General features: G+C 39.0%; 1 protein-coding gene across 4 annotated transcripts; it reads right to left on the bottom strand.

Moving 5' to 3' along the window:
* Positions 1-200: 200 nt before the first annotated feature.
* On the bottom strand, positions 201-15,483 carry LOC306925233 (uncharacterized protein). 4 transcript variants are annotated; one of them, XM_079503950.1, is made up of 26 exons: positions 15,413-15,478; positions 14,115-14,217; positions 13,809-13,941; positions 12,864-13,010; positions 12,439-12,573; positions 11,997-12,151; positions 11,416-11,519; positions 10,735-10,924; positions 10,432-10,560; positions 10,138-10,281; positions 9,105-9,240; positions 8,474-8,624; positions 7,975-8,111; positions 7,688-7,793; positions 7,406-7,469; positions 7,047-7,250; positions 6,507-6,652; positions 6,264-6,382; positions 6,035-6,156; positions 4,289-4,386; positions 4,010-4,146; positions 2,321-2,445; positions 2,019-2,164; positions 1,492-1,594; positions 1,015-1,151; positions 201-931 (listed from the first exon to the last, which is right to left on the bottom strand). In XM_079503950.1, exons 3-26 carry the CDS (start codon positions 13,939-13,941, stop codon positions 814-816), a joined length of 3,186 nt encoding a protein of 1,061 aa, XP_079360076.1. In that variant the 5' UTR covers positions 14,115-14,217; positions 15,413-15,478; the 3' UTR covers positions 201-813. The 4 variants fall into 4 exon arrangements, with proteins under 4 accessions (XP_079360076.1, XP_079360077.1, XP_079360078.1 ...); XM_079503951.1 differs by having other exon boundaries at positions 14,115-14,268; positions 15,413-15,436; XM_079503952.1 differs by lacking the exon at positions 14,115-14,217 and having other exon boundaries at positions 15,413-15,483.
* Between the last annotated feature and the right edge of the window lie 586 nt (positions 15,484-16,069).

The raw sequence follows: 16,069 nt of genomic DNA, 5'->3' as shown, positions 1-16,069 counted from the left end.
ACACCAAGGGAATTGTATCCTGGGAACTACAAGGTCTTCACAAATCACAATTTAATTAAAGCATAAAGCCAGGGCGCCTGCTTACACAATGTAAATCCCCAGCCAGTTTCATGGGTGTAGGCCTACTAAAGCATATCAACTTTATTTCATACACCGATCACAATGAAACATTAAAATAGGATGGATCCAAGAGCTTAGATTGTTTTTATATTTTAATAGGGACTGGAAAATCACAGGTTGAAGTAGACATAAAATGCAATATTGCCAAATCCATCATAAACATAATACCTTTATGATGCCCTTTTGAATAGAATAGTGAATTAGGCAGACTATTTCAACAGGAAAGATAAACATCCAAACCTCTTAAACATCGAATTAAAGATCAAGTACCAAATTGTTTGAGCAATTATTACAAGAGTCACAAAACCCAAGATCTCTTCAGTGCGCACTGACGTCATTGATCATACATTTTGGCATGTTTAGTGTTGCCTTTTAAAGAAATTTAAAGTACATTGAAAAAGAAAAAAAAACTAAATTCAAACATGCATGACATGATTGTTTGTGTGCAGCTCGCCACATCATGTACATCAAGTTCAGTGCAAAAGGCAGTAATGGCAGAAAATGTTATAGTGTAAAGTAAAGTTTCACTTGTGATGTGATGGGATGAAAAAGAACCCCTAACTGGTAATGAAGAACTTAACTGAAATAGAAATCCCTCACATCATGATGGAACAAGTGTTAATGTGTTAATGTGAGGTTACCCGCCAACACTGTCCAGTGTTTGGCCTATACCCTCAGATCCACCTTCTCCTTCTACACCCAGGTTCCAATTTGATCGGTACGGAGCTCCTTCGCCATTTTCCTCATGGCGTGGTTTGTTTTAAGGTCAGATTTTGTGAGAGGACGGCCTTTGGGATCCTGATTTACATGCCTGGAAAAACAATGTTCAATAAATTAGAATACAAGACAATTCCACCAGCGAGACATTTCTTGGGGGTGGGGGGGAGACCTTACGTTTTGAGGTATTCCTCAATGGCCTTTCGTTCGTATACATCTCCAAATTTTGTTTTCACAGGGTCCCTAAACATCTTCTTGGTCAGTGGACAGATCAGATGTTGGGGTGGAGCATCCAGAGTTTGACCCACCAGTTTCTATAGGACAGAATGAAAATAATTTAGTTAAGTTTAGTAGGTAAGTTGTCCAATGATCTACAACAAGTCCATATCATAATTTCACTAAAAGGAATAAGTTTAAAAGGCAGGTGGCTTGCGCACATCCAGTTCCTGGCTGGTGCCGGACCAAGGCAAGTACAATGAAAAGAAGAGAGTCCGCACACAGGATTGCTCCAATTGTGTTCTTTTATTGAAACACCATAGTTAAGACACAACGTTTCGACCGCAGGCGGCCTTCATCAGGTGATGACCTGATGAAGGCCGCCTGCGGTCATGTGTGCGGACTCTCTTCTTTTCACTAAAAGGAATAACTCATCACCTTCTCCACATCATCAATTGAGGTCCCGGCATTTTTTTCTGTATTCTCCTTGGCTGCTTGATTGTATCTATCAGGGCTGGTCAAGAAGTCCTCCGCCAAAATGCTTCCAAAGGGAAAGATACATACGGTATTCATTTTAAACACATGATTAAATCAATATACAGTTACCAACATAACGTATAAAAAGCATGCATTGGCCTGGGCCGCGGTCGTCGGTCGAGCAGTCCAGGCACCTAGGCTGGATTGACGGCATGTCGCGGGTTCGAGTCCCGATCCCGACGACCGTTGCCACATGTCTTCCCCCCATCTCTCTCCCCCTTTCCGTCAAAATACTGTAAAATCTCTCAATAAAGGCAAAAACCGAAAAAATATCTTTAAAAAAAAGCATGCATTTCCTTGACACATTTAAATTGCCTATTTATGCCTTATGAAAAGCACTGTCTGTCAATTGACTTTGTGTATGAAAGGTGCTAAATAAACATACATTGGCCATGATTACATTTGGAAATCAAAGTCTTAAAAACAACCTGTCCAGGGGGTCTTCAGGCTCAGGGATGATGAGCAGTCCATACATGGCATCCAGGATTTCTCTCATGGTGATTTGGGCGTTGTAGTTGCGGTCAAATATATTGTGGCAGATTCGGCCCACGCTGTTGATGTTGCAGTGATGTATCTTTGCTTATGTTAAGAAAACATTTTTTGAATTGCTATGAGTTCTGATACATTGTTTTCAATAGTATAAACTTAGGATCAAACAAATGTATGCATCACAGTATATCAATATTAATGGTCATTCATGTCTGTAAGTGGTGTGTAATAATGAGGATACACGTGTGACGAAGCGGACCAGAGGAGGTTTCACAGGATAGTCAGGACCAAACTGGCAGTAGAGCTCAAAGACTCCTTTCTCATACGGCGTGTCAGGAGGACCTTCCATGGCCAGCTTCCAGAAGGCTGAAAGGTTTAAAAGGAGCAGGATTGCATGCTGAATACTTAATTTTAGTTTCAAATCACTTTTGAATATCCCTATGGAGTGCTAGGACTATATAGACTATTGACTAGAGCACAAACAACTACCAATATTGATTGGAAAACTGATAAAGTCCTGCATAGATTATTCAAGGGTTAGTCAAATAAGTAGGCATGTGTCAACTCATAAACCAACTAAATGGAAAATGCGACACTCCAAAATAAAAGATGGAAAATGCAAGACTGGCTCAGATGCAATTTCTCATATTTATTTGCGAACGCTGACGTGTTTCGGCAGAGCCTTCTTCAGAGCAGACTACAAGTAGTAGGCATGGATACCGGAGAACTCGCCAGTTTACCAAGTCGCCACGGCGAAAATTCTTCATCAATGTCTTCATCGTTATGCTAACATGCTGTCTTCATCAGTGTAGTATGTCAAATTCACAGATGTTATAGTTCATTTCGAAAGTGATCAAATTATTTTGTGCAATTAAATGGTCAGCTAGATGATGATAAAAATGTGAGTATGTGAATACCAATGATAAGTAGGCCTACCATTTCAGGAATTGTTTACTAATGAATTACATTGTTTCGGTACTTTGGTGTTTAAACTTTTAGCATTCCTACTTTCTCTCTAAACAACTATCCTCTCTCTCTCTCTCAATTCAATGCAATTTAAATGAAGGTGAAGTAAAACTAAAATGCACTAAATCGCGGCGAGTTGGTAAACTGGCGAGTTCTCCGGATACCGTAGGCATGCATCGTTTGTGCTGGGATCCTTCCAACTTGACTGCACCTACATGCCACTTGGGACTTGGGGGAATCCTTACCAGGTGTTCAAACCAAGCAGATTTCTCTGTAATAATGGAGGAGGAGGGGCATATTAATAACTCTATCCTCCTCCTGGATAACCAAGTTCCTCATCCTTTGACAGAGGGTGAGCTTGACCACTGCCACTCGTATTGGCAATGATATACTTTTGGTCAATACTGTTATGGGCTGGCTGCGTTTCTGTTTTTTTTCCTTTTCCCTATATGGTCTGGCATGGGCGTGTGACTGGCTTCCTGGGCTGTGACGTGCTATCTACTTCCTGTGGAACTGCACACCTTGGGGTCATCTCCTCATCAAGCCCAGCTGATAAAAACCCTGGCTCTTCACGCCAGCCCTTGCCAAATTATCAAATAAAGGCAAAAAAAGATATCTTAAAAAAAAGAAAATACCTTGACCTCAAAATCACAGGTGTAGGTCGGAAAGCTTAGTTCCTTACATCTTGCAAGACTAGCTCCGTATGCGCACACACACACACACACACACACACACACACACACACACACACACACACACACACACACACACACACACACACACACACACACACACACACACACACACACACACACACACACACACACACACACACACACACACACACACACACACACACACACACACACACACACACACACACACACACACACACACACACACACACACACACACACACACACACACACACACACACACACACACGAATACTGTGGTCACTTACTGAAGTCTGACTCTGATGGAAAGATGGCGAAAAATGGATGGGGGTCACAATGCAGACTCTTCAACTCCTCCAGGACGCGTTTGTCCTTCTCCATGAAACGCCTACTCTTACACTCCTGAACCTTATTTTTCAGAGCACTACATGAAAACAGTAAACCTTTGTTAAAATTGTACTGGTTGTGTAGAGCACTGTGTGTTGGGGGAGGGAGAGGAGACTTGTTTTTTGCCAAAAATGTATATGTAGATCAATTTCTTCAATATGATTTCTTCCATCATTTACTTCTCTGTTGTTGTCACTTTGTTGTCCAACTCCTTTGGCAGTGAAGCTTCTGGGAATTCATCATATCCACGACTGGCAAAGAGACTCGTTAGAACACTCTGTTGTAAATGATAATCAACAGCATCATTATAATAATGTGATAAGCCAGTCACTTGAACTGTCAAATTACTGGAACATTTTCAACTGAAAGGCTAAAAATGATAGCGTGCAATCTACAGTATGTCCAGGTAGATGCATGAAGAGATAAGGAAGCCCATGTTAAATCCTCCTTATTTATGTCTAAAGGGGGAATGTTCAAAATCCAATCTGATCGCTGTGTGTAATACTATGTAATAGTCAATTCATAGACGAGTTGGAACAAGTCATTAGTCAATCACGCACCAAAGGTTGTCATGAACGGGACTCGAACACGCAACACGCTGTCAGGCCAGAGTATGTGGCATGCAACTGGACCACTAGGCAAGCGGACGCCCCAGTCAATCATAGTTTAAAGTTAGCCATTGCCATCTAGTGTAATTATTAGGCCTGTCAGTCGATTCAAATATTTAATCGCGATTAATCGCATGATTGCCCATAGTTAATCGCCGATTAATCGCAAATTAATCGCATATTTTGTATCCGTTCTAAATATACCTTAAATCAGTGGTTTTTAAGATTTTTCATATCAAGGTCCATTATTTATTCTGCATTTGAGCCACGGACCACCATTTGATGACATTTAGCCTTCCAGACCCAAACTAAAGAACTGTATTGATTTTGGTACCATTAGGAGAGATAACAGGCTGTATGTTGATCAAAATAAAAACATTTCTAAGTTCTCTAATTGTGTAGACTTCTTGTAAATTAACTTTAAGTAATGCATTTGTTTAACAATTATTCAACTCTTGAGAGTTAAAGATCTATAAGGGTTCATTTGGTTACCAACCCTCCATCATTTAGCTGTGGGCCACCTGGAATCCCCTCAGGGACCACTGGTGGTCTTTTCAAGTTTTAAATACTCAACATGGGAGAATGCTTGCTTTATTGCAAATGCCATGGAAGGGGGAAACAAAATCATAAACTCAACACACACACACACACACACACACACACGAGAGCCCCTGCCCCTCTCTCCTGCAAGTCAACATTAGCTTTAGCACTCATTAGCATGGTCTGTGTAGCATGATTAGCATCAAGCTTCCACAACTAACTAACTATGTTTGTCAACCAAAACTGCCAGAGTTTTGCTTTTGCCCAATGCCCACTTCAAAGAGCTTCTGATCTAACACATTGTGAAGCAAATTAATTAATAACGAGCCGAACGGAGGCATTCAGCCTCTGCTCACAGCTCAACTGTGCGCAGCCCTATAGTACTGACGGTCCGGAGTCCGGACTGAGTGTGGGAATGGTAGAGAGAGAGTGGGGGGGGGGATGAGAGAGAGGCGGGGCTATTGGAATCTGCCTGCCTGCATTCAGATGCATGCGTCTCTCAACCGTTCTGTCAAACTTCACCGTGCGTTAATCGCGCGTTAATTAAATTAACGCCGTTAAAAGGACGTTGAGTTAACGCACGATTAACGCGTTAACTTTGACAGCCTTAGTAATTATACATTATCGATTGATTGATGTTATTTGATTGATTGTGATGGTTTGACAAAAGTTGTGTATAGTGTTCCAGGATTAATGGAAACAAATGAATTAACTGGTTACAGTTTACTGTAAATCCTGGCATGCATCTATAATGATTGTGTGTGCCGTGTAACAAACTTCAGTGAGGGTAGATGGATCGAGTTTGTCTTTGGGTTTCCTCATCTCCAGAGAAAGAACCGTCTCAATCTCAAACAGCTTCAGGCCGTCGATGCTCATCTCTGGTTTGAAACAGCAACCACCTGAAACCACATGCATTCAGTTGTGAGATAGGCTCCAGTAGTTCTACACATAGATATAGATACAAGTGTTAAAGTAGCATGCATGCTGATTGCTGAATGCTCGGTACCTGTTGCATTACTAATTCCATGCAACATGTTATTCCCCATGTTTCCAAGAAGGATTGCATCCACAATGATGTTGGCGTTTATCAGCTTGGCAGCAACATCAACTGGCTTGGTCTGTGATCTATGGGCAGATGATCAGGTCATATAATTCCCACATCCCAGTAAAAACATCACAGGCAACATTGCAATTTGTTCTCAATACTAACAATACTATAACTACTGACATGCTGTTACATTACATTTACCCAGCATCATTTCCATCTGTAAGACACATGATGCGAAGTCTGCAATCTTTGAACTTCATCTTGACTTTTTCCAACTCAGAAACTCCATGCTGCAGAGCATCGTATAGTTTGGTGGATCCCGTTGCTTGAAGGCTGTGAATGTGATCCTATAAATGTATCCCACAAAGTTTTAGCAACTTTTATTTTTACTCCCACTTGAAAACCTGAGTACTGCAGTCGAATACATGCAGGTACCACTAACAGTGGGCACCTACACATAATATACTGTATAACTGTAATAAATAATGTAATATATCTGTATCGAAATCGGTATCTGCCGATATGACCTGCAAATAATCGCAGATTGAATATCGTTCATAATTTCAATATTGTTCATCTCTAGTTTCACTTTATGTGTCTTTATGTGTCATTTCATTTATTTACAGTGAAGAATATGTCTTCTCAGGATGTGCATGATAAGGCTGATATTGCATGTTTATGAAGAAAATAGGACGTATGAACTATGAAGTCAGTAATACAAGTAGCATAAAAGTAAATTACCTTGAATTTTTCCAGAGTTTCTGTGAATGTGTGGAGGGTTTTCACTCCCGAGTCAAACTTCACAAGGCCTATCACATGATGGAAATCATAAGCCATGGTCCGTGTGGCAAAGTTATCAAAGAGCACTTTTACTGCATCGATCTTCTTGATATCCACACTTCCATAACATTTCTCATTCATAGAGCCGCTTGCATCCACTAGTATCTAATGAAATGAGATGAAAAAGAACATGGACAAAAAGTGTCTTTTTATTATGAGGATAAATGTGAAGCATGTTAATAACTAAAACTATTTTACTCAATACTGACACCAATACAAAATAAATTATTCCGCAAAAGACAAGATATCGGAAAGATTACCAGAATTGCCTCTTTTGGAGTCCTACTTGTGACAAATGAATGGTCACCTCTGCTGTCTCCAGTTCTTTGTATGAAAATGTAAAACAAAACAGTAACAAATTAAATTATATAATAGATCTTGAGAAACACTGCAAAGGCCCGTCACTATAACTCTGGCATTACCATATATAGAGATAACTATGAATCAGACATAACCATAGAGTTACCACTGCAGCTACACCCAAATGTGACTGACAGCATGACATCAGAAACAAAAAACAAAACAAAAAACGAAATACTCACTTGGCAGCCAGTTTGTTGACATCCACAGATTTTACTTCACCATTACTAAACACTTTGATCATCTCAGGGGCTGCTTTGTCTTTACGCACATAAACGGCAAGTTCATCTACCAAGGAGGAAAAACATATTCAACAGTCACTTTTTATGGCCAGCAATCATTTCATGGGTTGTTTTCAAAGTAAAGAGTAATCATAATTATTATTACATATAGTATATTATTACATATGCCATTTGTATGACGTGTTAATGCTCTCATTCCATACAGTGTATGCCCTCTTCAAAGTTACCTTCACTAAGTAGAACAAGTCGTGGCCCATCCAGTCCTACATCCTTCAGAAGGAGTGGTGGAGTCACCATCAGCTGAGAGAACGATTGTATTCCTTCTGCCATACTGTCAAAGGTCTTCTTAATATCAATCTGAAAGCTTGAATTCAACATCAATAGTTACTAGAAATGCAGTAAGTAGTACTTACTGCATTTCTAGTAACTATACTGTTAGCACAGTGTACCTACTAAGTACACTGAATGCACACCACAAAATGTACATACTGTCCTCGTTTCCATGCAAATAAACATCACAAAAAACATGTCTCCTAGCTAAAGGGTGCCAAAGGATGTTAGTAATTCTAATGCCACTGTTAATGCGACAAAATAATGTTGCACAACCAGTGGTACCAGTGGTACCATTTATGGTCATACATGCGCACGCATGCATGCATGCATGCACACGCTCACACACACGTCACATGCTCACGTACACACATACACACGCTCACACACACATACTTTTGACCTGGCACATTGTCAGGGTCAATCCAAAGATGATATGTTCTGATGAATGGAGGCACACTGAGTAAAATCTTCTCAATGTCCGTTGCTCTCCTCAGTGACGTCTCTCTCAAGTAGGCCTCACTGCAGTTTGGAAGTTTCTCTCCGTCTAAACACAAAATACACTTGCACTGACATTAACCTTTAATAGCATGAATGTTCATGACAGAATATGTAGAAAAGTTTTGGTTTTCATTTAAATTAACTGTAAATTATACTATGTAAATTAGGAGTTCGTGCTGACATAATTGCTGTTTTCATGATTTGGTATTTTGGGAAGACATTTTGGTTCCTTTGTTGGGGCTGCATGAGCCAAATGTCTACCCTCTTTTTGACAACCCCCATGAGGCTATTTTCTTGTTTTTCTTGTATTTATTTATTTTAACGCTATGCAGATTGGCATTTCAAGAATGTCTTGGCATGTAGTATGAAATGTAGTCTACTATTTCTGATGATTTACTATTTACTACTACTACTATTTATCTACTGAATATTTTGGCCATCAATGAAAAGTCAACAAAGGCTTTCAACATTGCATCATTGATTTATAACATAAATAGTGTTAGCCATATGCAAGAGTTGCATTTACCTTTGATTTTCTGGAGAACATATGATCTTTCAAAGACATCTGCTACTCCAGGTACTCTGACTGGGTCACTGAAACGTACGCCTTCATGTGATCTAAGATCCATTAGTGCGTAGTTCTCATGTTCTGATGTTTCTTTCTGCCAGAACAAGAGAGTAAAGATTTTACTTGGCATAAAATTACTACTACAAGTGACTGTGCTCAAAATCATGTCACGTTTATACATGTATGCTGGTTTAATCAGACATGGAAGAGGGTATCTCTATCTCTCGGTCAGTAGGCAATATGTGGAAGAGAATATTTTCAATATTTCTCAGTGATTTGTATAATTTCTAGGGATTTGATTATTATCAAATTTGACATGGTGGCATTTGAGTGTGAGGCCGGCTAGTGATTTATAATTGTGAATTTATACACAATTATAATTGCCTGGCAGTAGATTCTACAAGCCAGACAGACACCTTGTGGCGTGTGCCCAATTGGCTAGTTCCACTCCATAAACCCACAAGCCCAGAGAGGGACTGTGTGCCATCTGAGATTATGAATTCACCAAAATGCCATAATTGTATTTAAAACAAAAATAATTTACTAAAAAATAATTAAGGTCCATGGACTACTGGGATAGAAATAGGATTCTGATTGGCCTAGTAGTCTGTGAGATTAGCAGTGGGCAGACACACATAACAGAGAAAACACACAAAACTACCACCCTGTTCCAGTAAATAAATACATTTATATAAACAAAATAACACTTCCACTAGTGACTATCAAGTGCATGATATTTGTTAAACAATTAGACCTCAGAAGCAATACGTTAATTACCCATATTGTCTCAGCATGGGTGCCGTGATGAAATCATGAAGAAAACAAATATATAATGGGGGATAATTTGTTAACTTTAATTGAGTATAAGACATTTGTTTTGTAGTTGTCTAGAAAAACATACAGTATATATTTGTTTATGTTTTTATCAGACTCAGCAGCACTCTCAGGTATTTCAACCGCTCTCACCACCACAGATGGAATCTTTACATACCTCTGCTTCAGAGATAAGATAGGCCCAGCAGTGTGTTGAATTCTCAAAGACATCAAGGTCCTCAATGGTCTTTGCACCTCTTTTTCCCCCCAGTCTTGGCAAAAGTTCTCTAAAGAGTGTGTACAAGGCTTCAACGATGGCAATCTAAAGGAGGTAAAAATGTTCCCCAAGATTATGAATTATGAATGCAAAGAACCACTGTAAAATAATGATGATTCCAGTCAAGAAATAAAGTTCTACATGTAAAAGTAGAATGAATCATTAAATATTGCAAGACCATCTCATACGGTTTACCTTCTGAGTCCTGAAGACAACCTCATTTCTGCAGAGTAACTGGTACAGACTTTGAGCCAGAGGGTTGCATCCAGTGAGTCTTTGTATGTATGCAACCACTTTCTTGAATCCTTTTCTACAATCCATTTTCTAAAAGAAAAATGAAAAAAAAAACATATACATATATATATATATATATGTATATATATATAATTTATATATACTCTATATAAACTACTTAAAATAGTAACTGCGTTAGGATTTGAAATGACAAAATATACAGTATAATTGGCAAAATAATGTAAGACACAATGGTACTCTTACAATTGCATAAAGTGAGGAGAAGAAGACACTCAGTCCTTTCTGTGTTTGCTGGACTGATGGAACAACATCATTGATGAAGACTTCATTGGTCTCTGGAGTCTTTTCACAAAATGTGGACAAAGTAAAGTACACCGTCGACTCCTCAGAGACACCACAACTTTGCAGTGTCTCTCCACTGGAATGTTCACCACTGAATAAAATATAAGAGAAGGGGGGAAAAGTATATAGTAGTTAAGTAGTAGCCTAATTATAAAATCTGATTGGTTGATAGCCATGGTATAACAATTGTACATTTCTATATCCTTCCACAGATAAAAAAAAGTTATACTGTACAAACTGTACAAACATCACAAGGTATAAACCATAGTCAACAAGAATGGGACAAACATTTTTGCATTCAGTTTGCACATTCACAAAAATGTGAAATAAAACAAATATGCAGGCAGTCGGGTTCAACTTTCTGGTATAAAATATCCTTGTATAATTAAACTATTTATTTTCATGCTGCCATATTTGCTTTTAAATATACATCTTTTTTTCTTCTGTTTTTACGAGTCATAGGATTTGGGTAGTCTTATATAATCACCTGTGTTTCCATTATACAGTAGGTAATGTGTAGGCATATTTATTGAATAATTTCCATGCCATTCCACTCCATTTTTGGCAATGATTTTGAATTACCTGTAATGGAGAACATGAGCTGGGATTCCACTTTCATTTGCAAGTTTGAGTCTCAAGCTGTTGATCGTGTCAGTTGCCACGTCCACTTTGATCTCAAATTTTCCCTATTAAGAAATGTGGTGAGTTAAGAGCTGTTTACACTAAGCGATTGGAGCACGTTGGAGCCCACACACACGACAGAGAGAGAGAGAGAAAGAGAAAGAGAAAGAGAGAGAATATGGGAAAGGAGACAGTGCCGATGATGTTATAATCTATGGCATCACACACTGGGTTTGTCTTTTCTACACGTTCAGATTTGCTGATTTACTTACTTAAGTATAAGTTCACTATAAGTTGTTAAACAGTATAACATTTCGATTAGTCACATCATCACCATTAAATCGTTCAGCTCACCCTCAGCATCACTAGTCACATCATCACCATTAAATCATTCAGCTCACCCTCAGCATCACTAGTCACATCATCACCATTAAATCGTTCAGCTCACCCTCAGCATCACTAGTCACATTATCACCATTAAATCGTTCAGCTCACCCTCAGCATCACTAGTCACATCATCACCATTAAATCGTTCAGCTCACCCTCAGCATCACGTGGCATCGAACAGTATCTTCTCCTCCAAAGACTTCAGGAGCTTCTTGCCTTTGCATTGCAGGGGATTGCTTTAGGTTATGCTTTGGTGTAAATATCACATACAACTCTGCTCCATTTTCAATGTGTCTGTCTTTTAAGGTCCCTGTAGATTAGAAATGTTCATTTAAATAAATTAGCACATGATGTTACTTATACATGTACTTGTCAATTATATTGTCTATTCACAGCTTTGGCCACATATTATCATGACATAACCATATACAGTAGACAAGGACTGACATATAAAGAGATCTCCATATGGGCACTCTAGTGGATTAAACATGCCAAACTACAGTATAATCTTTAAAAAATGTGTATTCATCAAAGTGAAGTTCTATTACAAAAATAAAATCATTAGCAATAAAAAATGTAAGGTCAAGCCATTCTTACATGTGTTGAAGAAAGGGTCATCAGTCAATGGCATTCCATCAACTGTGTATAGGCAGACACCTTTTGAATTCCCAACGTTTTCATGGTGGCAGATCCTTAACATCAGATCTTCAACTGTGTTTGCAGGGTCCATATCTAGAAGAGATTAATCTCAATGTTACCACACTAACAAAGGCATTTCCACAAGAAATATATGTATACATCACTCGCATATATTATACAGTAATGATATTGAATAATATGGGTTCCCAGATTGATCATTTCATAATGCATTACTTACTTACTGCAGGACGAAGAAATCATTTTAAAGAATAGAAATAAATAGTTCACGTGAACTAACAATAACATATTTCAATTTTCAACAGCTGGTTATAGGCTCAAGCTACCGTTTAAAAGATGGGCTTCTGTGGATGCCATTTACTCACCCCTGATACATTTTGGTTCAGGACAATGGGGGTATCTGTACTGGATGCAAAATGACTCCATCATTTGCAACGGGTTCACCGGGGCTCTGAATCTTGCAATTTCGTCTCTCATTTTAAAAAAACGATTCTTCTCCACTTGGGTAAAGCCTGGAAATATGTATTTAAAATGTAAAAGAAATAATTAAGCAGTTAAGAGTTCCTCTTCTACTTTCTATCTGATATGCTTTTGTTTAACCAATTAAGAGCGTTGTCATTTTAGATGTTATGCTAAAAAGCACAATTCTATACTTTGGCTATTCAAAATAGCAGATATACAAGCTCATAGCGTGGCACGAATCTTTGAAACGAAAAGTTTTAACTCAAATCTTTGCTTCTTTGGGGGTCCCTGGAACCAAATATTTGAGATAGTTGAGATTGTTATGTTAGATGCAGTAATAAACCTGTTTTGGAACCTCACCTCAGACCTACGCAGCTCAAACTTAAGGTGGCCTTACACTAGCCGATAATCGGGCATTTTTCGGCTAGTGTAAGGCCACCTTAAGTCACCCTCAACTCAATAAACTGACTTTCTGTTACACAGGATGCAAGTTTTTTTTTCCTAGGAGGATGTATCCTGAGAAAGTATTTCCTGATTCCTTTTCCTTTGTGTTTAGTCTGACAGACTTTTAGATAACTTGTCTAAAAGCTATTATTTTAAAATACTGTATATTTACAACTTTTAACTTGGATGTTTAGCACAGCAGTAAAAACATAAGAAGAAGAAAGAAAGAAAAAATGCACACAGGTTATTTCTTTAAAATAAAAGGACTTTTTTCCACTACCGTTCAATTTACTGATATAATGTACAATTTCACTAGCTCTGGTCCATAGCTCTAATGCAACAGCATTGGACCAGAGCTACAATTTCACATGCATTTGTAGGCCATTTATATCCAATAATCTTACCCATATTGTTTAAATCTTCTTCTGTCACACTATCAATGAGGTCTCGCTCATCTTTCACACCGAACTGAATGAATTGGTTGTAATAAGAATCCAGTCTGTGACTTTCAAGTAGGTTGAATATTATGTTAGCCATCTGAAAAAAATAAAACATAAAAATAAAGCAAATAATTCTGTTATCTTTTGTGTAGCTGCCAGAGGGATGAACATTTGCAATAACCTTTAGCACCTTTAATATTATACTGTCATATAGTAAGAGAAATGTAAATACATGATTTTACAGTAAGTCAATGTAATCAAGAAACTCACTTTGCATCGTAATGTGCTTCTCACAAAGTCTGACCATTAAGTTTCTGTTTCGTGGCAGCGGTGGCCGAACGGATAGCGGCGCGGTCTTGATACCGGAAGGTTCCTAGTTCGAATCAGCCGTCCGACACGTTAAAATTACCACCGCTGAAGTGCCCTTAAACAAGGCATTGAACCACTACGATGAAATGTGTTCTATGAGCAGGGCCTGGCTGGAAACAAGTTCTTGAGCTTAGCCCAGATACCCTGGGTAAATATAGATTTAATTTCATTTCATTTCATTTTTCCAAGTTATATTGGGCAATAGGGGTGTGGCTTGCTTAACAAAACAAAATTCACGGAAAATAAATAGTCACATCTCCAACTGTACAAGACAAATGGTAGTTTGTCAATTATGGAATGATAGTTTGTAAAGTTTTTTTTTTAAATCCTGGGAGGGGGGAATGGTGACAAAGAAGGGCAAAAGAACAGCAATCTCATGATTCTCATCATCCATTCCATGACTGTTGACTGTCATGACGCCACTGAAGCCAGTTTTACGCGATCGCTACATTTACACTGAAAACGTGTACATAAACATTCAGATTTCAAATATAAAGTACTCACCACGTGGGCCACGGGTGTTAGAAATGTGCTGGGACGGCGATTAGCATTGCTGCATCCCGCGTTGTTTAATAAGAAGCATTTGTATCCGAGCACCCCGGCTACTTTTCTCAAACGGGGTTCGTTTGGAAAATTCACAATTCACAGTTGCACACCGGGAGCGCACTCGCCTATTAGTCTGTATTGGCAGTGCGGTCAGCGTGCCTATATCGAGCACACCCAGCGTTTCAGAGTGCCACACTCCTCCCGACCGATAGGGGCGCGTAGTTGAAAGCCAATGGCAATAGATAAACAGCTCGGATAAAAATGCCATTTATTAAACTATGCGGTGTGCAGCAATGCTAATCGCTGTCCCAGTACATTTCTAACACCCGTGGCCCACGTGGTGAGTACTTTATATTTGAAATCTGAATGTTTATGTACACGTTTACAATGTAAATGTAGCGATCGCGTAAAACAGACGGACGCTAATAAGACTCCAGTCTTTCAAGTACGTTGTACATTATGGACCTGGTAGCCATACATCTGAAGCAATTTGAAAGGTAAACAATTCTTTAATGATACAGACAGTGTTACAGCCGAAAGGGGCTAAGTGAATTAAGGCTTGCGTATAACCTTTATCAACTTTAATGATACAGACAGTGTTACAGAAACGCCCATGAATAAGTTTGCAACTCTGATCAAGAAATGTAACTCACCTTGCACAGCTACCAAACCATACAGACCACGACCTGTCCTGCAGTCTGCTCACAATCGCATCGGATTGGCACTGTTCTTTTGGCAAATCTAACGGAGCAAATATAAGACTTCCGGTGGACGATCTCTTCAAAATAAGAGGACCCTCTAGAGTATTGAAAAAATGTTTAATTTGCACATTAAAACTACAAATGAAGCATTTAAATGATGCTATATGATGCTATAAGACACACATTATGTTTCTGTGTAAAAATAAGTAATTAAATAACGTAAAAAAGTTATCTAAATGGATAAATGCTATTCACTGGAGTGCATGGACTTTATAAAGTGGACACTGGACAAAAGACGCCTCCGCGAGGCAACTGTTGTGACATATGCACGCGTTCAGGGAGATGTCCTCTACCACACCCCACTCTCCGCTAAGCGGGATAGGTGTAAAATTCCGAGCAGCAGACCTTCTACTGCTGTCAACGGTAAAAAAAAGTGCCGTTTCCAGACCCAGAGTGGACACTGGACAAAAGACGGCTCCGCGAGGCAACTGTTGTGACATACGCACGCGTTCAGGGAGATGTCCTCTACCACACCCCACTCTCCGCTAAGCGGGAGAGGTGTAAAATTCCGAGCAGCAGACCTTCTACTGCTGTCAAATGTAAAAATTG

Source organism: Electrona antarctica, assembly GCF_951216825.1.
Source record: "Electrona antarctica genome assembly, chromosome: 1".
Taxonomy (NCBI): domain Eukaryota; kingdom Metazoa; phylum Chordata; class Actinopteri; order Myctophiformes; family Myctophidae; genus Electrona; species Electrona antarctica.
This window is presented reverse-complemented; position numbering and strand designations above follow the sequence as displayed.